This window comes from Herpailurus yagouaroundi, unplaced genomic scaffold, assembly GCF_014898765.1.
Source record: "Herpailurus yagouaroundi ecotype Mexico unplaced genomic scaffold, PumYag 205, whole genome shotgun sequence".
Lineage (NCBI taxonomy): Eukaryota > Metazoa > Chordata > Mammalia > Carnivora > Felidae > Herpailurus > Herpailurus yagouaroundi.
The window spans coordinates 3277532-3299915 of NW_024412436.1; the positions used below are offsets into that span (position 1 = coordinate 3277532).

At 47.1% G+C, this 22384-nt stretch overlaps 1 protein-coding gene and 1 non-coding gene across 11 annotated transcripts in view; both read left to right on the forward strand.

The window, feature by feature from the left end:
- Positions 1-797: 797 nt before the first annotated feature.
- On the forward strand, positions 798-904 carry LOC121015206 (U6 spliceosomal RNA). The gene has a single exon (XR_005783695.1). It is a non-coding gene; the product is annotated as a U6 spliceosomal RNA (small nuclear RNA).
- Positions 905-6303: 5399 nt separating this feature from the next.
- SCYL3 (SCY1 like pseudokinase 3) overlaps positions 6304-22384 on the forward strand; it is a 42203-nt gene continuing 26122 nt past the window's right edge. For 2 of the 10 annotated variants that reach the window (XM_040451613.1, XM_040451622.1), the window contains exons 1-5: positions 6305-6770; positions 7314-7852; positions 11692-11922; positions 19154-19339; positions 21358-21471. In XM_040451613.1, the coding sequence (XP_040307547.1) occupies positions 11758-11922; positions 19154-19339; positions 21358-21471 (465 nt within the window). In that variant the 5' untranslated portion in view covers positions 6305-6770; positions 7314-7852; positions 11692-11757. Of the gene's footprint in view, positions 6771-7313; positions 7853-11691; positions 11923-19153; positions 19340-21357; positions 21472-22384 lie in introns of all 10 variants that reach the window. The other 8 variants (XM_040451621.1, XM_040451614.1, XM_040451615.1 and 5 more) reach the window with 8 other exon arrangements.

Genomic DNA, 22384 nt, shown 5'->3' on the forward strand with positions numbered 1-22384 from the left:
TTGATTTTCAACAAGGTCACCAGCTAGACCCCAAGACCCGACCTTCACTGCCCACCTGCCGGTACTCACCGACTTTTGTCCCACATTTTTCCTTCAGCTCTTCTTTCCAGCTTATCTCTTAATACAGGTCAAGTGGAACTGAAACTGCCCCTCCACTGATAGCGACCTCCAGCAGGCCCGGACCACCCAGGCCGGTGTGAGCAAAACCCCTGACTGGCGCCTGCGCAGATAGAGCGACCACTAGAATGACTGACAACTACCTGTACCTCATTATAATACTAAGATCTCCGCCCAAGAAGGAGCACAAACCTCGTTTACATAATATACAAAGTATGTATAGGCCTGTTTCCTTAAGGCGCATGCGCAGCCTTAGGCCCGCCCCTACATCCCAGGACAAGGCTTCCTTACCTGAATATTCGTTCTAACCCTAAAGAGGGTTCTTTCTAACCCATCCACCCTTGCTGGAGGGATCACGGCTTTGGAAACCTTTCCCGGTGATCTCTGTATGTGCTGCAGATAAATTTACTTTGTGCGGCAACTCCTCCTGATGTAGTTTCTATCTGGGACTTGCCGCGCTGTGAACTCACGTTAGTTCAGTTACAATAACACAGAATATGACACAAGTCCCTGCTATCAATGTAGAGTTCTCTTTTGTTACAAGTGTTGCACAATGACCTGATGAATATATCCATTCTCCTTCACATGCACACCTGTGCCTGCTCACACACATTACGTGGGCTTTATTTTTTAATTGAGAAATAATTCATGTAAAAGTCACCATTTAAATGCACAATTCAGTGCTCACTTGGGCGGCACATATACTAAAATGGGAACGATACAGAGAATATTAGCCTGGCCCCGACACAAGGATGACACACAAATTCCTGAAGCTTCCATATTTAAAAAAGAAAAAAAGTATAGTTCAGGGGCGCCTGGGTGGCTCAGTCAGTTAGGCATCGCACTCTGGATTTCGACTCAGGTTTGTGAGTTCGAGCCCTGCGTCAGGCTCTGCACTGACAGCACGGTGCGTGTTTGGGATTCTCTGATTCTCTCTCTCTCTCTCTCTCTCTCTCTCTCTGTGCCCCTCCCCTGCTCATGCTTGTTCTCTCAGTGTTTTTTAGTATACCCGTAAGGTTGTGCAACCTTCACAATGATCTAATTCCAGGACATTTTCATTACCCCCCCCCCCCAAAATTGCCATACCATTTGACAATTCCCATTTCCCCTCTACCCTCAGGCTCTGGCAACCATTCGTCTGCTTTCTGTCTCTATGGATTTACCTGTCCTGGACATTTCATAGAAATGGAATCAGACAATATGTGGCTTTTTGCGTCTGGCTTCTTTCGTGTAGCAGAAGGTCCTCAGGCTCCCTCTGTGTTGTAGCATGTATCAGTACTTCTTATATGGAGGAATGATGTTCCATTGTATGGATATACCACATCTTGTTTTTCCATTCATCACTGTCACCACTCCTTAGGCAGCAATACAGCACTCAGAACGAAGACACAGTAAAGTTCCAAGTGCACGCATCTACCTAAGCAATGTGGTTACCACCATGGGGAGCAGAAGAGTGCCGGGGTACTGAGCCCCCATCTGAAACCTGACCAAGCTTATTCCCCAGCCTTGCCTTTGTTGTGAGTTTGTCTGATGGCGTCTCCGTTTTAGTTGTTCTCTCCCCAAACTCTTTCGTGTGATCATGTTTTCATATAATACCTAATCATTCTTCCTTGGTCTGATTTTCTGTTATTAAAATGCCTGTTTACAAACTTTGTGTAGGGTTACTCTGATCTCAGCACTCGTCTACCTGATTCCATTAGGTCTTTCTCGGTGTCTTGAAGGTAGGAAAGGCAGATGAGCCCTTCTTCCACTCTTGCCTCTTCTCGAAAGAGCAGGGGGGGCTCCTGTGTGGCTCAGTCAGTTAAGCATCCCACACTTGATTTCACCTCAGGTCATGAGCTCACAGTTGTGGGATCGAGCCCCACATCAGGCTCTATGCTCACAGCTGGGTGGAGCCTGCTTGGGATTCTCTCTCTCCCTCTCTGTCTGCGCCCCCTCCCTCAAAATAAATAAATAAACATTAAAAAAAAAAAGAACAGGAAGCAGTGGTGGTGCCATCCTTTGCACTTTTGTGACACAGGCGTCTTTCCTGTCCGCTTGGTTGTCCAAACCAGTGTGGTGACAGTGTCACTGGATTCTATTTACCCCATACGGTGGGAAAAAGTAAATGAAAGAATGAAGAGGATCAGTGAAGAAAAACGTTGGGAGAAAAAGCGAAAATAATTTTTTAAGAACTTTGGTGCCTAAAGTGGGGGCCAAAGCCTGCAGGAGGAGCTCTGAAATCTCTGGGAGAGCTTTGCTTACTTTTTTTAAAACCATGTTTGCTGACCATGGGACAGACTCTTTGTGGACTCCGTTTGTCCTCTGAGCACTCCGTTGTTCCATCTCCAGGCTTCTTCCTCGATTTAGAACACAGACTGGTGTGAGTGTTTGCAGGGAGCAGGGGGTAACTCGGGAGGTAGCAGGAGTCACTCAGGAACACTCGGGGGAGTGGCAAGAACAGGGACTTTTTTTTTTTCTTAAGGAAATCGAGCAAATAATGTTTAACTTATTCTGAGCTAGAAGTGCAGCTTTGAAGACAACCGAGAAAATCGGAGAGAATCATGCATCACTATTTCTCGGCTTAAGTGTGTGACATTAACTCAATTGCCATCTGTACCTTATCAGGAAATGTGCACGTGCTGTATCCTTCCGTCTTTCCTATCAAATGCTTCTCAGCTACTATTGCATGCCCCCCCCCGCAACATTGTTACCACATAATGAAGAATCAGGAGGCCAGTTTTATAGATGTAAGACCGCAAGAGCTTCCAATCTAAGTCTACATTTCAGCTCCTCAGTCCTTTATTAAATTCAAAATTATAGAAGTAACATATGCTCACTGTAACACATAAAGCAATATGCAGATTCATATTGCAAAAGAAGTAACCCCCTCTCTAACCCCATACAGGGACCATTAACAGACTAGTAGATATCCTTCTATATTTCCACTCATTCTGTTAAGAACAAAATTCAACCAAATAAATTTGGAGATCTAGCTGGCTTCCTTAAACGATTCCAGAATGGGGCAGAATACCATCTAGCAAGCAGAGGGGAGCTCTGAGCAGCTGTATAAAGGGAAGGTTTTTTATAGGAAGGAGGGTGGGGCTGGAAAACTATTCTTTAAAAAAAGGGGGAGGGGGGCGGGCACCTGGGTGGCTCAGTCCTTTAAGCATCTGACTCTTGATTTCGGCTCAGGTCATGATCTCACAGTTCATGGATTCCAGCCCCACATCGGGCTCTGATGTTAACAGTGCAGAGCCTGCTTGCGATTCTCTCTCTCTCTCTCTCTCTCTCTCTCTCTCTCTCTCTCTCTCCCCACCCCTCCCTCACTTGCATATTCTCTCTCCCTCTCTCAAAAATAAACTTAATTTAAAAAAAAAGAAATTACCCTTTTGTAAGAGATATTTACATGTAGAAGGGAAATCTCCATTCATAAAAGAGGGATGACCCTAAATCTCTAGAAACTTATCAATGGAGAAGAAATGGATTTAAATCTACCTACTACCCTTATCCTTGTTTACTGGACTTTTCCTGGTAACCTTCCAGGAATGTCTCCCCCACCACAAATCCTTCTGTCTTTAGCTGGAGATGGGATTTAAGGTGATGGCTTTGGCCATTTTGGTGAGTTACTTAGTTTTCCTGGATCTTTCCCATGTGTATAGGAAGTACTCATGTTATTAAACTTTTGTTTGATTTTCTCCTGTTCATCTGTTTCCTGTCAATTTAATCCTTAGTAGAGCTGGAAGAATCTTGAAGAGCAGAGTAGAATTCCTCCTCCTCAACACCTTGTTTTGTATTTTAATAGAACTTACCATTGTGAAAACTAACCTTTGTTCATTTATACACTTAGTGTCTATTTCTCCCCTTATCCGTCAAACCCCTAAAATTTGAGGCCTGTGAGAACAGGGAATTAATCTTGTTTCGTTTGCCGATGTTTCCTCAGTCTTTACAGCAGAGGTTGATACACCATGAGCATTTATAAAGTATTTGCTGGGGGCGCCTGGGTGGCTCAGTAAGTTGAGCATACAACTTCAGCTCAGGTCATGATCTCATGGTTTGTGGGTTCAAGCCCTGCGTCTTGGAGCCTGCTTCAGATTCTGTGTCTCCCTCTCTCTCTCTCTCTCTCTCTGCCTCTACCCCACTTGTGCGCGCGCTCTCTCTCTCTCTCAAAAATAAATAAACATTAGAAAAAAATAAAGTATTTGCTGTACTGAGTAAGTAAACAAGGAGCAAATGTCAGGAAAGCCTTAGAGGAATCAGCGAAGTGTAGAGTCATTTAGTTCTTATCTAGCCTCACACAACAGTAGCTTGAAACTTACATACTGAAGCTGGGGCAGGGAACTTCGCAAAACTAAGATAACTTTTCTAGCATTAAGCTACTCACACACCCTCAATCACTTAAAAAGGAAAAAAAGAAGTTTTATTTGGGCCCCTTGAACCCACGTTTTTGCAATGATTGTGTCTTCTTCCTTCTTAGTGATCAGCATAGTACATGACACAGAAAAGGTATATGTTAAATATTTGTGGAATAAATATTAGTGTGTAACAACATGAAGTTTAAATTTTGCAACATTTGTATAGTGTTCAGTTTCCAAAGCGATGCCAATATTCCTTAAAGCACGGGTGTCATGATGTCTGTTGGCGATTTAAATGATTTCCGCATTGACAGTGGAATATTCTGCGTGGGCTAATTGGTTGAAGCTATGCCCTAGACGCAGCATTCTAGTAATCAGGAATCTACACTCCAGAGGTTGCTAGCTGGAATCATTCCAGAAAGGCTACATTCCAGAAATGGAGCTACAAACACTTTAGCCAACTGGATCGCTGATGGCACTGGATGCTTTGCTAATTATCATGATGAGTGTCAGAAGTGAGTATTTATTGGCAAAAGTAACAACTTATTAATTATCATGATGACTAGTAGAAATGGGCTCTCAAAAGAATTCAAGCTGGGTGAATTGTTTAAAATATTTTAGAAAATGCTCTCCACATCTGAGTGAACAGGGTCTAAAAATTCAAGGTGTCCTCAGCCTTCGGAGATTCCATTTGAGGCTGCATCCCTAATGGTGCTGGCTCTACCACTGGTCTGTAAGATCTCTGGTTGCCAGATGGTGACTATGTGGCATCATCCACAGGTGGCCCAGAAATGTGATGTGCTGCCCAAGGAAGCCAAAGGGTGGAGGGAGGGAGGTGAACCCGTTTCTGCCTCTCAACTTTCTAGTGCAAGGTGGTGGTCACACGGCCTCGGGCTGTATTCTCCAAAATGGTGGTCACTACCCACAGGTGACTACTGAGCATTAAAATATGATTAGTCCAAATTGTAAAATATACATAGCAGATTTTGAAGACAGTACAAAAAATATCAGTAACACAGTGGTTTGTTTTTTTTTTTTTTTTTACTATTGAATGCATATTTAAATGACAATCTTCCGGATATACTGTGTTTAAATATATTAAAATTAACTTCACCTCATCTTTTTTTCTTTAGTAAAAGATTTAAAAGTTTTAAAGACTCAAATCTTTAAAGATTAAAAAGTTTTAAAAACATGAAAAGTTTTTAAGGTGGCTTCTAGCGAAGTTAATATGTGGCTTGAATTCAGTTTCTATAGGCCAGTGCTGACCCAGAATAGACAGCTCAGCCATTGTCAAGCTTATCCGGCAGATTAAATACTATATGTGCCTACCTCCCAATAAACATGCGTTTAATACATTTCTGAATATGGAGCAAAAGTAGGCCTAGTTGCTTTCTTTAAACCTCAGGAGGAAATTATGGTGTCCTTATCCATCTTAAACCTTTTCAGCGACCAGAAACTTTCAGCTCCCAGAAAGAAACTACAAGTTTTGGATGATCAAATTATTGAGGTCAGCTGTCAACTGTGAGGTTGTATTAAGCAGTAGTGATGGCTGCCACTACTGCGATCATACAGATGAGAACAGGGAAACACACACAGAATCCTATTAAGTAGAAACCATTAACAGGTACTATTAACATGATTAAGCCCAATGTACGCTGAATTAAGCGTAACTTCAAACTTCCCGACTCAAATGTTTAAGCTTGAACCACCATCACCTCCGCCAGCTTCAGCCGCAGTTCCGCACGACTTCAGCCCACGCGGCGCAACCAATCGCGGCTGCGGGGGTGAGTGACGTCACTCTCCTAAAAGTCCAGGCCAATTTCCATACTTCTTTTCTGCGACCAGCCCCTTTACTATTTGTTGGAGGCGACGGCGGCCATTTTGGATTCGGGCGGGTGTCAAATTAAAACCGCGCGGCTAAAAGCCTAAAACTTACAATCAAGACAAACTCGCGAGTTCAACTCAAACGCCAAGAGAGGAGACATCTCAGCCAGGCCGCTGGGAGCAGGGCGCGAGGTGCCGACCGGCACCGGCGCCCACACTCAAGATGGCGCCGGCCTGAGCGTCACCTGTGCCGCCTCTCTCTCTCTCGGTTCCGGGTTCGTTCGCCTCAGTGGTGGCGTCGGAGGGCTGAAGGCTGGCGTTCTGTCCGGTTTCCGGACCCGTCTCTATGGTGTCGGAGGGAGCATACCCCCCGAAGATTTGTGGGTGTAGTGGCCACAGCCTCACAGGGTAGGCGAGGGTGGCTGGTGTCAACAGGGGGCGAAGAGGGGACCGGAGCCAAGACCCTCGGCCGCCTCCCCCGCCGGCCTCCCGCAGGTAACAGGGAGCCCGGCGCCGCGTCCTCCGTCCGTGCGGGACCGGGCCGCGGGAGAGGGGCCGGGCCGGGCGCGGAGACGGTGGGCGCGCGCCCCGCTCGCGGGTCCGCGCTCGGCGCGGCGCCGCTGCCGGTTGAGCTGTGCCCTCCGCCTCCGCGCAGCCTCCCCCTGCTTGGTGCGGGGCGCCCTTCGCCTCTGGGCTTCGGGGGCGACTCCCGCCCGGCGCGTTGCTGGCGGCCGGAGCCAGCGAAAGAAGCCGCGGAGCCGGGCCTCGCGGGCAGGTGTGGAAGGTGAGGGGCCAGCGAGCGGGAGCGCCGTCCCCGCCCACCCCGAGCCGGGTCGCGGTGGGACCCCGCTGGCCCCCGGGCAGCCCTCCCCGCCGCGGGTCGGGCGAGTGTGCGCGGTGCCGCCGGAGCGGTGGGAGCCGGGGGTCGCGCCCGCGCCGGGAAACCGCCTGCGTTCCTGCTCCAAGACGAGTGCCGGGCCCCCGGAGGCCCAGCCGGCTCTGTCCTTGCCTAGTGCCTTTTTTTTTTTTTTTTTTTAGAATAAAAGATGAAACATTTCTCGGACGAGCTTGTTTAGGAAACCATGTGAATACTGAGTCGGGTCCTGAATTCTGGAGTCACCGTTACTGCTGTTTTTAAGGACCTGTGTGCGTACCCACGTAACATTTCAAATCCTAGCTGAAATCATACTTACTTGTTTTGGTCCGTAAAGGCGTCTTTACGTATTGCTGGTCAGCTAGCAATGCTGGACTGAGTTCATTACAGAGAACGTGTACTTGAAACAGATCACAGCAAAGGGCCCGAGTAATGTTAGCACCAGATAACAAAGTATCGATGAGTATAGGGCGTCCTTAGAACTCACGATGCAAGCCTTTATCTTTGGAACCTCCAAGCTAAGAGAGCTAAAACCAAGATCATCTCGATTAATTGCTGTGGAAGAACAGAGGGAGAGAGAGTTCCCCAGATGACATCGATTTCTTAGTAGGAGTTGCCCGGTGACCTAGACAAGCGCTTGCATAATCCACAGGTGGCCCAGAAATGGGATGTGCTGCCCAAGGAAGCTAAAGGGTGGAGGAAGGTAGGTGAACCCATGTTTCAAGAGCAGACCTTGCCGACCCAACATCATATTATAGAGAGAGGGGATTGTAAATTCTGCAGAATATCCATGCTCTCCTTTTCTGTCTTCTTGTAACTTTTTTTTTTCTCGTGACTTCTTGACTTCAAAGCAGACAACAGCACATCTTTTTGTTGCCACCTGATGAAGTTTGCCCTGCACTGAGGCTGTAATCCTACTCTAATGTGAGCATTGCAGTCCTGTCGTGGGAAGACTTCTGTCCACGTTAATCACGCTTTCAAAACAGTAAAATGGCAGCCTGTGTCCCAAGAAAGGGAGTCTCGTCTTGCCTTTTTTCTTTTCTTTCTCTTTTCTTGTTTTTAATGTTTGTCGATTTTCAGAGAGAGAGTGCGAGTGCGAGCAGCAGAGGGGCAGAGAGAGGGAGAGAGAATCCCAAGCAGGCCCCGTGCTGTCGGCGCAGAGCCTGACATGGCCTCGGTCCCACAAACCATGAGATCCATGACCTGAGCTGAAACCAGGAGTGGGAAGTTTAACTGACTGAGCCCGTCAGGCCCCCCCCCCTTTCTTTTTTTTAAGTTGTATTTCTTGGGGTCTTAGACCCAATATATCCACTGCTAAGAAAAACTGGTTTTAACCGCTTAAAGCTTTCCTAACTCTAGGTGTCGTTGGGCCCAGTGTTCTGGCAACGACGTAGTTTGCTATTGAGAAGTGACTAAACTATATGTCCCTTGCTGTGCCTCTGCCGAGTGCCATTCAGTCAGCCGGAGCACCGCCCCTGCATCCTGGTGGCCGTCTCATCTCCTTTGAGGATGAATGCTAAAACTACACGAACACCGTGCTTTCCTCCCAAGAGGATTTTCATTTTCTTGCAGTTCCCCGTGTTGGTTTTGAAAAGCTGTATTTTGCGGCTAAGAGAGAAGGAAGTTAGACTGGCCTCCGTTACACGCTCTTCAAAGTAACACTTCTCTGACTAATGCCTCCATTCTCACAGAGGAGTTCTAGAGAAGTAGGCATTTTCTGCTGATGAAATGGCAGCTGGGGTCAAAGAACATGGACCACTCAAGCTGCCCCCTCATGCCAGCCCTGGTTGTAAGGCTGTCCATGTGGCGGTGAGGAAGTGCATTTCCAGCTGGGCTTCTGGAAGCCTCGAGATGGAGGGTAGTAATGCACCCCTGCAGATCTGACGAAGCTACTCCCAGTGTTTGCTCTTCCTTCTGCCAGTTGCCTTCCTCTGTGCTTGCCAAGTTTCTGCTTCTTTGTGGCTTTGGCTGGCCATGGCCCTGACTCCACCTCGTGGCATCCTTTTACCTTCAGCAAATAGAAATATGTCTTGCGCGTTCAGATTCCCGAGGCAGATAAAGACCTGGCCGGGGTCCTAGAGATGGCTAATGTGTGAATTGACTGCCCTTTGGCCCAGGGTAGGCACCTGACCCATTCACTGTGTCCTAGAGGAGAGGGGCAACATCCAACTACTCAACGTGACCTTCGCTGTTCAGTGGGGGTGTTGTCATAGGTACCATGCCGTCTCCAGAACAGGGGAGTTAACGGGAGCTGGTTTTCTCCGTGGGCCCGGGTAGACCCTTCATTTGTAGTCCCGGTAGAAAGGTGAGCGTTACACATAGTTCGGATACTTGGCATTTTTAATACTGTTTATCCCCTTGCTGTTGTTAAGGTCAACTGCAGAATAGGGAGGAGCCCAGTGGATTTGTTACAAAGACGACTTCGTTCTTATCCTCAGAAGTATTCTTGGATTTTTGAACAGTTTCAATTTTAGATAGTTTTAGCTTTGTCCATGTTGTGTTCTTTATATAACGATGTGTGTGGGTCTGTAGGCACTTGGAATTCTCTGTTTTAGGCATGTGTCTTCAGCAGCCCCTCATACTTTGGTAACACAGAAAGTGTTGTGTGGAACTTCTCTAAAGTGGAACAAAAAAATCTAAGTAGAGGGTCTATGTATAATGATTGTTGGGTGTGTGTTTGTTCAAAGGGTGCAATTTTTAAACTGAAATTTTTAAAGGTCTCTGTAGAATTTTTGGCCATGTTATTTAGAACTGGCAACTTCTTACCACGTCCACCAGAGTTAGTAAGAACTCTTTTTATGTTTTATTTTTTCTATTATGGTAAAGCCAGAACTGCAGACTGACTGCCACAGATTTTTCAAACGTGTGTTATTTGGCCCGTACAGGTTTAAACACATTCGAGCCAGCACTGAAAAATACGGAGATTTCCACATAAATATTCAGGCTCTTGGATCCTTATGATAAATGACCTGATCTGGCAGGCCTGGCTGGGACATTGTGACGGCCGCTCCCTGCAGAGTGCAGGCCTTGTCAGCAGGTGCCTGTCACACGCAGGGCCCTCTGCTCCTCCCCCAATACTGTGGGGCCACTTTGCAATGCCTGCTGTGGCCGTGGAAGTTTGTACCCCCGTTGTAAAGAAAGGTGTGTGCTTAGTGTAGAAGGTTTGGAAATGCAGGTGCATGTCTGTCTGTGACTTCCTCGTGATCCGACACAGACAGCAAACCTCTATTAATACTTGAGCATTTTTTCAGGCCTTGCTATGTCTGTGTGTATCTGTATGTATATAGACACATACACAGATACAACTTTATTGAGGTATAATTGATGTGCAATAAACTGAACATATTTAAACCCTACAATTAAAAGTTTCGGTATTTGTTCTCACCTTTAACCATAATCAAGTTAGTGAATAAATCTATTCCCCCACAAGTCTCCTTACACCCCTTGCAATCCTTTCCCCTCTCCTGGTCCCTGTAACGGGGCTCCTACCCCAGGCAACCACTCATCTGTTTTCTATCACTGCGTTTTCTAGGTGTTCCTGTCTGTGTGGGTTTTTTAGCATCTGGGATGATACAGTTTTGCACTTTCCCCTTTTTACCTAGCCCGACTTTGAAGAGCAGTGGGAGCGCACCCTTCCTTCCTCCCTTCCTTCCTTCCTCCCTTCCTTCCTTCCTTCCTTTCTTTTTCTTTTTCTTTCTTTCCTTCTTTCTTTCTTAGTTTCTTTTTTCCTTTCTTCCTTTCTTTCTTTTTCTTTCTTTCTTTCTTCCTTCCTTTCTTCCTTTCAGTTTATTTACTTATTTTGAGAGAGAGGAAAGGTGCAGAGAGTGAGGGAGAGAGAGAATCCCAGGCAGGCCCTACACTACCAGCACTGACACTGACTCTGTGCTCTAACCCACAAACCGGGAGATCACTACCTGAGCAGGAAATCAAGAGTCCCAAGACTGAGCCACCCAGGCACCCTCTTTGTTATGTTTATTGTCATCGTGTTCAGCGAGTTGTCTCTATCCCACTGTTTTCCTGGTGCTCCCGGGCCTTTGCCCAGCGCGTGAACTCTCCGTTTGTTAACACGTTTTTCATCATTGAGAGAACTACTCTCCAGTTTGTTTGGTTCTTGTTCTAATTTTAAGTTATTATAGACATACAGCAGTTTTCTCATTGGTGAATAATGACGTTTTGCAACAGGCTCCTGTGAGGCAGGATATGCGAGCAGGTTAGGGAGCGCGGGTGATCTTATTCTGGCTTTGATCAGCTGGCGCTGTGAGCGTTCCGTGAGAGTGTGTGTGTGTGTGTGCGCGCGCGCGCACATGTGTGGGGGGGAGGGTCGCGAGGGGCAGTAACTGCACGTGGCCTGGTAGGTGCGTTTTCTCGTAGAGCCTCAGTTGTTCCTTGACAGGCACCGCCGGTGACTTGGGGCGCACTTGGCCAGCATTTGGCGTCCTTGTTGTGGGCGGCCTGGCCGATGGGGACTGGAGGGCCGGGTGGGTGGGAGCGGCGGGGCCCCCCGCACGCAGTGATCTCCCCTCCCCCCCCGACCCCCTGCAGGTGGAGGCTTATGTGTGCAGGTGTTTTCCTCCTTCTTCAGCTGTGCCGGGCCTCCCGGCGGAAGGCATGGGCTCGGAGAGCAGCGCCCTGAAGAGCTACGCGCTGACGGAGCCCGCGTTCACCCTGCCGGCCGGCCTGGCCGTGCACCCCGCCGCGCTGCAGGATGGCCGGCGCGCCTCGGTCTTCGTGTACCGGAGAGACCACGAGGACCGCGTGAACAAGGCAGCCAAGGTACCGCGTGCGCGGCGGCGCTCGCGTTTGTGGGGGGGGGGGGTCACTGGCTCGCTTCCTGTTAAGAAATACGAAGCGGAACTTAACGAGGGTCACAGGAGGGCGATCCTTAGGAATCGTGTTTTTGTTCATGACCTTCGTGGTTGTCCTGGGGCGCGGGGCGGGGAAGGAGGGCTCAGTCGGTTACGCGTCGGACTCTTGACTTGGGCTCAGGTCATGATCTCGCAGTTTGTGGGTTCGAGCGCCACATCCGGCTCTGTGCTGACAGCTCGGAGCCTGGAGCCTGCTTTGGAGTCTGTGCTTCCCTCTCTCTCTGCCCCTCCCCTGCTCATGCTCTGTATCTCTCTCTCTCTCTCTCTCAAAAATAAACATTAAACAACAACAAAAAAAGAACATAGTTGTCCTCCCTCATGGGAAAATCTCCAACTTGCAGGACATGTTGGAACCAAAAAGCTTCGGAAAACGCAGGGTGAGAGCTTTTATCATATTGTTTTAGTGAGGAAGTTCGGAAGGTAATTTTCCATGGCTAAATTAAGGTAGAGTTTAATTGAGTTTAGCAAAAATCTGTAAGTGTTGACATTTTGGTAAGTATATGATTTAATTTGTAAAGTTTATTTATATTTATTTTATGTCTTTTAACTTTTATTTTCATTTTTAGCTTTTTAGTTTTTGCATTTCAGGTTTTAAATTTGAGTATAGTTGTTGACACACAGTGTTAGTTTCAGGCGTACAACATACTGATCCACCTTCTCTATACAACATACTGTGCTCACCTTTAGTGTATTGATGACGGACCTAGAAATAAAGTAGTTTAGAAACTGCAGGTACTATTTTTTCTTTTCCAGGACTATTGTGATGTCCCAGAAAGAATGTTGGCCTGGGTTCTGGTTCTTGCCAAGGGACCTTAGTCGCTTCATTCACTTCTAGAGGCTTCAGTTTCCTCTTCAGGGAGGGGGTCCTCCTGGCTCACACCTTCCAGATGCTGATCCTGGAAGGGGACCAGTGTATTAGCAGGGGCTTGTGCACTGTCGGGGGACCCCAGCCTCTGATTAGAAAACGTGATTGTACCTCGGAATATAATTCAATAGAACAACCCTAAGTGTCTTTATTTATTTTTTTTTTTAAGTTTATTTTATTTTGAGAGAACACAAGTGTGTATGAGCAGGGGAGGGGCAGAGAAGAGGGAGAGAGAGAATCCCACACAGGGTCCACACTGACCGCCCAGAGCCTGATGCAGGGCTTGAACCCACGAACTGCGAGATCATGACCTGAGCTGAAATCAAGAGTCAGACACCCAGCCACCTGAGCCACCCAGCTGCCCCTGTTAAAGCTTTTTATTGTAATTTTGCAAAAGATAAAATGCCTTGCTTCACTGTCGTCTTCTTACTTGCAGTTAATATCTGACATACTTCCTATTATCTTCATCTCATAAGGCAGCACGTTTTTTAAGTAAAAAAATGAGGGTGACTGTTATTAGTGAAGCACTAGAGATTTATCATCTTTCTTAGCTTTTTTTCCTAAATAAGTTCATAAGATTATTTAACATTGTTTTGTTTATTTATTTTTGAGAGAGAGAGAGCACAAGCAGAGAGGAGCAGAGAGGTGGGGGGGGGGGGGACAGACGATCTGAAGCAGGCTCTGTGCTGACAGCACAGAACCTGATGTGGGGCTTGATCTCCTGGTTCGTGAGATCGTGACCTGAACCGAAGTTGGACGCCTAGCCAACTGAGCCCCAAGGTTTTTTAGCACTATGTTATTCTTTATGATATGTGTGCCAAGAAAGTTGAACAACCCAGATCACGGTGTTTTTAAACGAGAAAAGTAAAGCTGCACTGTCGGTGTCCGAGGGCTCATATGCTGCAGGGACTGTGAGTTTGAGACAGAAGATTTCTCCCCCCCCTTAGTACAGACCCTTCTAAACCAAGGCTGAGTCTTTTCCAGTACTTTATACTTGTCTCCTCTATTCTTCAGGCCATCTTGTGGCTTTAAATATCTGAGACCCGAACCTGAGAAATTTGAAATGTCTACAAAATGATAAATGATAAGGTTTCAGTGCAGGTCACAGTTCTTGAAAATGTGTCACGTTTCATTGGGTTATAGGACCTTGGTGTTCCTAGATTCCTGAAATAGTAGAACAGTATGTCCAGCTCACCTCACTTTCTCTAGAGTTCAGGCTCCTGGTCCTACCTTTGACGGTTTTGGTGGCCACTTCCGACAGATGGGCAGTGTTTTCCTCGTGTATACTGTTAGGTCGTGAGTGTAGTGTTCCTCTAGTATTATAAATAAACTACAGTCACAATGCAGGGCAGCCTGTGGAATAAGATGAAACATGGTATAACCTTTCTCTACAAAACGATACTAGACGTTCTTCAAGTCCATCAGATCCTATCATTTTATCTTGAAGTCACTAGCTGTAATAGTATAATTTTCTCACCGGTGGTTAGGACTCATTTCTGAGGAATAGTAAGGAATGATAACTCCTAAATCAGAGTGTGGTTCCCGTAGTTTGCTCTAATCCCAGTGCTCAGGTGGGACCTCGTGGTGAGGACGAGCTCGTGAATGACCCTGAGTGTATTCATAACCAGGCAGCCACGTTAACTCGAGGAGTGCGTTTGTGGACGCTGTGCACCTGCCTTGGGAGACACTGTGCTCTTCTCCATGACTCAGGCCGCTTTCTGGAAGGGTTGGTCAATATATTTGGGGCTGCACAGTGTGTGGTCATGAGGAAGAAATAGAAGATCGCTTGCCTTCCCCTTGGGGAATGCTTTACCGCTCTTCCTTATATACTGACATGCTCTTTCTGTTCCTCTCCCCCTTCGCCCTTTTCTGTGCTGTTTACAACCCTTATTCTAATAAATCAACTGCCCTCCATTGTCAGCTGGTTCTCTTCCAAGGTTCCTGATCATCATCCATTCAGAAGAACTTAAGAAGTGCCCCCATCCCCCAGGTGTGTTGGGCCACCTCCAGATGGCGCAGGCTCCTTCCCAGCCTCGGCTCTCCCCAACAATATCCAGACTTCAGGTTCTCGTCCTTTCTCTTCTGGTGCTTATGTCTGGCCTTCTGCCCCTGACGAAGTAACTGCTGAGCCCTCTGGTCTCAGCTCCAGGTCCACATTCCCACTTGCCTGTGGAATATCTCTACCTGGATACTCCCTTAGCACCTCAGGTACAGGCTTTCCAACACAGGATTCTTTATCCCTTCCTCTTCCTGCATTTTATTCCTAGTGTCTCATCTAACCTCTAGCTCGTGGGCATTCAAAGACAGAGTGTGCTTCTGTCTTTGTCTCAGATTTGCATCTCAGCAGAAGAAGCCAGAGTATTTCTCCCTGAGAGTTCTTGCTCTCTCGTTTTAGGCGTCCTGGTTACTTTGTTATATTTCTTTAACAGAATGAAACTATGGCTTGCTTCCTGTCGAAAAACTTGCAGGTGGACGTGAGCTGATAACTACTATGTTGTGCAGTTCCCAAAGTGAAATAGCGAACCAGAGATAGAACTTACAGTAATGAAAAGTTAAGCCGCTAAGGCTTGAATTAATTCTCTGGATAGCTGCGTCCTAACCTGTCCTAAAAAGTAGACGTAGTTTATATTCACGACTTGACTCTCACACCTAATGTCTCTGTGTGGGCCTGGATAAGTACAGATGTTGACAGGTTATCCAGTGCTGCTCCTGTTGAACGATAAAAGTCCTTGCTCGGAATCCTCTGTCTGAGAGGATTCGCCTGGAGCAGAATGGGCGGAACGGGGATGTGATGACTCAGGGGCAGGTACTTTCGGCCCCTCCACAAAGGGGACTCCTTCCACAAAGTCGCCTCCCTCCACCACAAGAGCCGTTGCTCTCTTTGGTCGATTCTCACTGCGAACATCTCCCAGTCGCCATCTTGTCACCCCCTCTGTTCTGGAGCAACAGAATCTTGAGTCAAGAAGTGTTTCTATTTGATTCGTAATTGCTGATTTCCCTGTGAGTCTGTATGCATAATTTATGCAAAATACCGTGTGTGTTGAAGGGGAGAGACACATGACGTTCTCGGCCAGTTAAGTGCCGTGTTCAGAATCACGCTATGAGTTATTCCTTTCTGCCTTTATTAAACACACAAGTCACTTTGGACTGAGAATTTTCCTGGGAATGTAGGGTTAAAAAAATAAGCAGATTGCAATTTATTATTTCATGTATTAATTAGGTGAAATTTACTGACTCTGTATTTAATGCCAGTACTCAGCCCGGTGATATTTCTTCTGACTTACTAGTCTGCCCTGACTACCAGAAGCATAAAACTTCTTTTACGTACAACCAAAGGAAAATAGAGTCTTAAGAAATAAAAGCTGAATGAATAATTTTTCCTGAACAGGCAAAAGTAAAAACTCAAAAGTGTTCCATGCTGGGTTTGCAGATTACTTGAGATGATTCTTAAAATGAAAAAAATATGAAAGAGGTTGCATAATTTTATTCAGAAACCATAGCTCCAAAGACCCTTGCAAGCAGTTCTGTCCACTTAAGCTCAGACATTCAGCCAACTTGCTAGCATGACTCTTGGCTCATCTGGGTCTTTGCTGTATTTGCGTCTATATGTACGAATTAATAGTTCATATTTAAACTATTAGTTTAAGAATTAAAGAATTTTCTAAGTATGTATGTATGTATTTATTAGAGAGAGAGAGAATCCCGAGCAGGCTTTGCACTGTCAGCTCAGAGCCTGATGTGGGGCTCGAACCCACAAACAGTGAGATCATGAGTTGAAACAAAGTTGACACTTAACCCACTGAGCCACCCAGGCACCCCAAGAGTTTTCTTAATTATTTGTTATTAGAGTGACTCAGGGAGGGTAACAGCTTTCTTCTTAAAAACAAACAAGAAATCCTACTGGAGCTATTCCTAGAGTTGTCAAAGTTTGGGAGTATTACAAGAAAAGAAAAGAAACTGGGCAAATTCATTTCCTCAGAAGATTCTCCTGTGGTCTCACCTAATAGGCTAGTTTGAAATGACTGATATAAACCTTGAACCCGCACTGTGTTCCAGACTCTCATGGGAGCTCGCATTCTTCCAGAAGGTATTTTGGAATATTCCATGCTGAGTGCTCATTTATGAGATGAAACCGAACATTATATTGAGGGTTTTTGTCCCAAGTGATGTCTTCCATGTGCGCCCCCCCCCCTCCAGTGTGATGACAGGTTTACAAGCCTTGCTCGGTGTCCTGCAGGTTGCACAGGCTTCTCCCTCTAGCTGCCTCCTGAGGTTTTTTATTTATCTGATCTCCACCAGTTTGATGATAACATGTACAGCTGTGGTTTTCTTTGCTTTTTCCTGTTTGGTGTTCATTGAACTTTTTAAATCTGTAAACTTTAGTATTTGGCTGAATTTGGAAAGTTCTCAGCCATTACAATTTTTATGCCCCCATTCTTTTTTTTGGGGGGGGTGGGGGAGTCCAGTTATATACATTAGACCTTTTGTTTTTGTCACATAGGTTCCCGAGGCTATGATTATTTTTAAAAAGAACAGTTGGGGCACCTGGGTGGCTCAGTCGGTTAAGCGTCCAACTTCGGCTCAGGTCATGATCTCGCGGTTCATGAGTTCGAGCCCCGCATCGAGCTCTGTACTGACAGCTCAGAGCCTGGAGCCTGCTTCGGATTCTGTGTCTCCCTCTCTCTCTGCCCCTCCCCTGCTCACGCTCTGTTTCTCTCTCGTTGAATTAGTTTCTAATATTTTATTTTTCCTTTCTAAAATTTCTACTTATTTTGGAGCACCTGGGTGGCTCAGTCGGTTAAGCGTCCGACTCCGGCTCACGTCATGATCTTACGGTTCGTGGGTTCGAGCCCTGCGTCAGCTGTCCACCCAGAGCCCGCTTGGGATCCTCTGTCCCCTTCTCTCTCTGCCCCTCCCCCCGCTCGTGTTCTTTCTCTTTCTCTCTCAAAAATAAACAATTATTTTTAAAAAATAATGAAACTTCCACTTGTTTTAAATAACAGTTCTGGGGCGCCTGGGTGGCGCAGTCGGTTAAGCGTCCGACTTCAACCAGGTCACGATCTCGCGGTCAGTGAGTTCGAGCCCCGCGTCGGGCTCTGGGCTGATGGCTCAGAGCCTGGAGCCTGTTTCCGATTCTGTGTCTCCCTCTCTCTCTGCCCCTCCCCCGTTCATGCTCTCTCTCTGTCCCAAAAATAAATAAACTTTGAAAAAAAAAAAAATTTAAATAACAGTTCTTTCTCTGCTGAGAACTTCTATTTATTTCGTAACTGTTTTCCTTTACTTCTAGGGGAGAATGGTTATAATATAATGGTTACGCTGTTTTAAATTCTTTGTGATAATTCTAATATCCGGTGTATTTTGGGGTTGATATTTGTTGACTGTCTTTTCACTTTTTTTGTTGTTGTTAAGTGAGAGCATTTTGGATTGCGTACTGAACATTTTGAATGTCCTGTCGCATAGACTCTTGGTTCTGTTTTAATCCTCCGGAGGTTGTTGGTGTTTCTGGTATTTGAGGTTTTGACTGCAGGCCGTCAGTCCCCTCGGGTTCAGGCTTCAAGTTTTCCAGCTACTCTCCACCCGCTCTCGCTGTGCGTGGTGCTCAGACCCCGGGTCGTTTCTCAAAACTCTGCCGCGCCGGTGTCGGCCCGCTTTGTCCGCGTCGGTTCGGGACTCGGTCTGAGACCTGTGCGCGGACAGACACCTCGAACGTCTCCTTCTCCAGTCCTTTCGCCTCTGGGATGTCCTCGGACTCAGGCCGCGCTTCCTTCCCGCTGTTTTTCTGGCCGGAAAGGTGGCAGGGTCTCTATCAGAGCTGCAGCCACGTCTGCTGCACCGCTGTGCGAGCGGGGCCCGCCGTCGGTGCGCAGCTGCGAGAGATGCCATCCCTCGCCCGGGACGTGGACCCCCACGGTGTGTCTTCTCCTCATTTTGACTCCGCTCCAGAATCTGAGTGCTTTGTCCAGTTCTCTGGTCATTATTTTGGGCACCTGCTTCAGAGTCGATGGCAGTGATCTTCGGGAGGCCTGGGCTCCTGGGGGGCTCACACTGCCCTAAGGGAGCTGCAGGTCTCCGTAGAGTGACTTAAATGTTGGTAGAGTCAGAACAGGTCACAGATGTTCCTTCACCTTGTTTGGAATTTTGGGGGCAGGGGAGCTGGACAGGACCTTGACTACGAGGATATGTCTTCTGACTTTCACCCCGACTTATGCGAAACTGCCGTCAGTCTGGTCTTGAGTCATTAACTTCACCACCCCTTCTGTTTGTGTGTTTAAAGCATCTGAAGACACTTCGTCACCCTTGCCTGCTGAGATTTTTATCATGCACCGTGGAGGCGGATGGGATCCATCTGGTCACCGAGCGAGTGCAGCCTCTGGAAGTGGCTTTGGAAGTGCTGTCTTCTGCGGAGGTCTGTGCCGGCATCTACGACGTACTGCTGGCCCTCGTCTTCCTTCACGACAGAGTAAGCGGCCCACATGCAGTGTGCTCATAGGCTGTGGTATAGACCAGGTTGGGTGGGGCGGGGGGGGCAGTCATGGGACGTGTCGAAATCCTAAGGCACCGTTCTGACTCAGAAGCTTCCTGATGGAAACCCGCACGTCGGAAGGCACGGGGGTGCCACAGACAGATGGTTTGTGGACGGGCGGTCAGCCCTCTGACCCTGCGCAGTGTTTCCTAGAACTTGACTCCCTTGACGATGGTCTCCCTCGAGTTTGGGGTAAGCCTTTCCCTAAAAATAGCTGCAGCTGTATGACTGTTCTTAAGACAGAGAGAAAGCCTTGACGCTAATGCCGCTGTGGGCATTTCCAGGAGTTTTGTTCCATTTTAGATTTTGAAGAAAGAAATGACCATTTCTTCAGAAGAGACTTTCCCTTCTTTTCGAGTAGGTGGTGCCACTGAGAGCCAGCCTGTTAACACTGCAGTCAGGTTCACTGTCATGGGGATAAGGGTAGTTCCTCTGTTTACCTCTGGTCTGTTTCTGGACAGTATTATGGAGCTGTTTCTTAATGGAATTTGCATTCTGAAGTAAGAAAGCCTTTGGTCGTCCTCCAAGATTAAAATGACCAGTCACAGGTTAGAAACATTTGCATATGACTCATCTCAGTGTATGTTTTTGGGTTTTTTTCACTTTTCCTATTAATGGGGGACAGATTCCAAATATCACTTTGGATTTATCATCTCTTAAAAGCTTGTCTAAGATGCATATAAAGAATTGCAGGGGCGCCTGGGTGGCTCGGTCGGTTAAGTGTCTGACTTCAGCTCAGGTCATGATCTCACAGTCTGTGAGTTCGAGCCCTGTGTCGGGCTCTGTGCTGATGGCTCAGAGCCTGGAGCCTGTTTCGGATTCTGTGTCTCCCTCTCTCTCTCTGCCCCTCCCCTGCTCATGCTCTGTCTCTCTCTGTCTCAAAAAAAAAAAAACAAAAAAAACAAAAAGCCAAACAAACATGAAAGAATTGTTAGGGCTTCATGTGGAGGTATATTTTCTTTGTTGGAAAAAGTGCGTGCACATGGTGAAAAGCCTGGACAGTGTGGGAGCACATAGAGGGAAGAGCAAGCCCCCCACCGTGAGTCCAGGACCCCACCTCCGTCCAGGGGCAACCACGGTGATGAGCCTGGTCGTCTGGACATGTTCCGTGTGTGCATAAAGCAAATGTCCCTACGCCTAGTCTCCTTTATTTCTCAAATGCAAAAATACCATCCGTACTATTCTGAACCTTCCTTTAAAACGGATATATATATCTTGGAATGTTTTATATCAAAATATGTACACGCTTTTCTGGCAAGTAGGATATGTAAAACGCACTTGTTTACTGAAATGATTTCCAGTTTGGGGGAAAAAACATACACGTACTTGAATTCTGTTCTCCTTGCCTTCTTCCTTCTTACTTACTTGACCGTACTATGTTTTCTGGTCCCGTATCCTGTCACATCTGTGCTCTGTGAGGTATTTCTAGTGGGCCTTACCGTTAGTCCATTTTCCTCTTCTTCCGGCAGAAATTTTTAAGGCCTCCTGACAAGATTTCAGGGGAAGATTTCTGGGTTCGTGCTAGAATGTAGGTGAGAAAGAATTTAGAGGAGAAAGTACAGCAGCCTAGGGGAGCAAAGATAAACTTCACCTTTAAAGGGAGGCACACGCTCCGGGCCATGACGACGTGTACCTGTGTGCGTACCATCCCTCCTGCCTGGCGTGGAGGCGGGGACGTGCAGAATCTGCGCCCTGCTGTCATGCCTTTGTTTCATTAACCTGCCTCACTGGGCAGGGGAGAGAACAGAAGCCTGTCCATCGCGTTTTTCCTTCCCTCCGACCTCGTAATGCATACGCAGGCTTGTTCGGTTTGTCCCTCCTTAAAGTTGTGCTTCGTTTATTGTGCCACAGGTGGGCGGACTTGCCTTAGCTTCTTTCGGCGATCAGTTTTTAGTTCTTTAGAACTTCTGCCTCACAGATTCTAGCGGCAGCCTCTTCCTGTTCTTTTTCTCCAGGGGCACCTGACACACAACAACGTCTGCCTGTCATCTGTGTTTGTGAGTGAGGACGGCCACTGGAAGCTGGGGGGGATGGAGACCGTCTGCAAAGTTCCTCAGGCCACACCCGAGGTAAGCCAGGGGACAGGCCCTCTGTGGCACCCGGAATCGGATAGCATTTTAGTGGGCGGTTCTTACCTCGGGACCCTCCTTCGGTGTTCGGGTGATCCTAGCTTTGGACACTGGACTTTTTTGTCGATGCCAGATTCATAGAATTGTAGGAGTTTATTCTTTCAGAGGCTTCCTTTATTCTCGTTTCCTCAGTTGGTAGCTCGGGAACTCGAGACCGAGGGGTAAAATGGCTTGGTCAGATTTTTAATTAAATGCTCTCCCCTTCTATTCCTATAATACCCTGTCCTTAATGACACCACTTAATGTTTAATATTGAAATTACCTTTGTGTGTCCGATTTCTTTCCCAGTATTTGAGCTTCTTGAGGGTGCGAGAGTCTCTTTGGCTTATTTTTACATCTCCACCCGGAATAGTGCCTGGGACGCATTAGGTAGTCAGGAAATGTTCATTAACAGCCGTCCAAGTTGTCCGAAGTCCTCCATCGTGCGCTAACAGCCGGAGTTAGGACGCGAACATCTCAGCTCCTCGTGGGCTGTGTTGTTGCTGCTTCTGGTACCTCTTAATGGTTTTGCCTGACCAGGTTCTACACATTGCCCTCCTAGGTTGATGAACCTTTCTGTTCTATTTCCTGTTTTTAATCATTTTGCACATTGCCACTAGACTTGCTCTTTCTAAAAACAACAATAACAACAACAACAAACCCAGTCCCATCACGGTAGCCGTACTAAAGTGCTGGCTCATTGGCATACTGACTCAGTCTGGTTCCCCGTTCTCTCGTGGGGCCTCCGCAAGGGGGCCATGTTGAATGCGCACCTTCATGGGCTCTCGCCGAGGTCAGACGCTCCTTCTCCCCGCAAAGGTGTTCCTCCGATGCTTTCTGCCCCAGGTGGTCCCTTTCTTCTCAGAAGTCACCT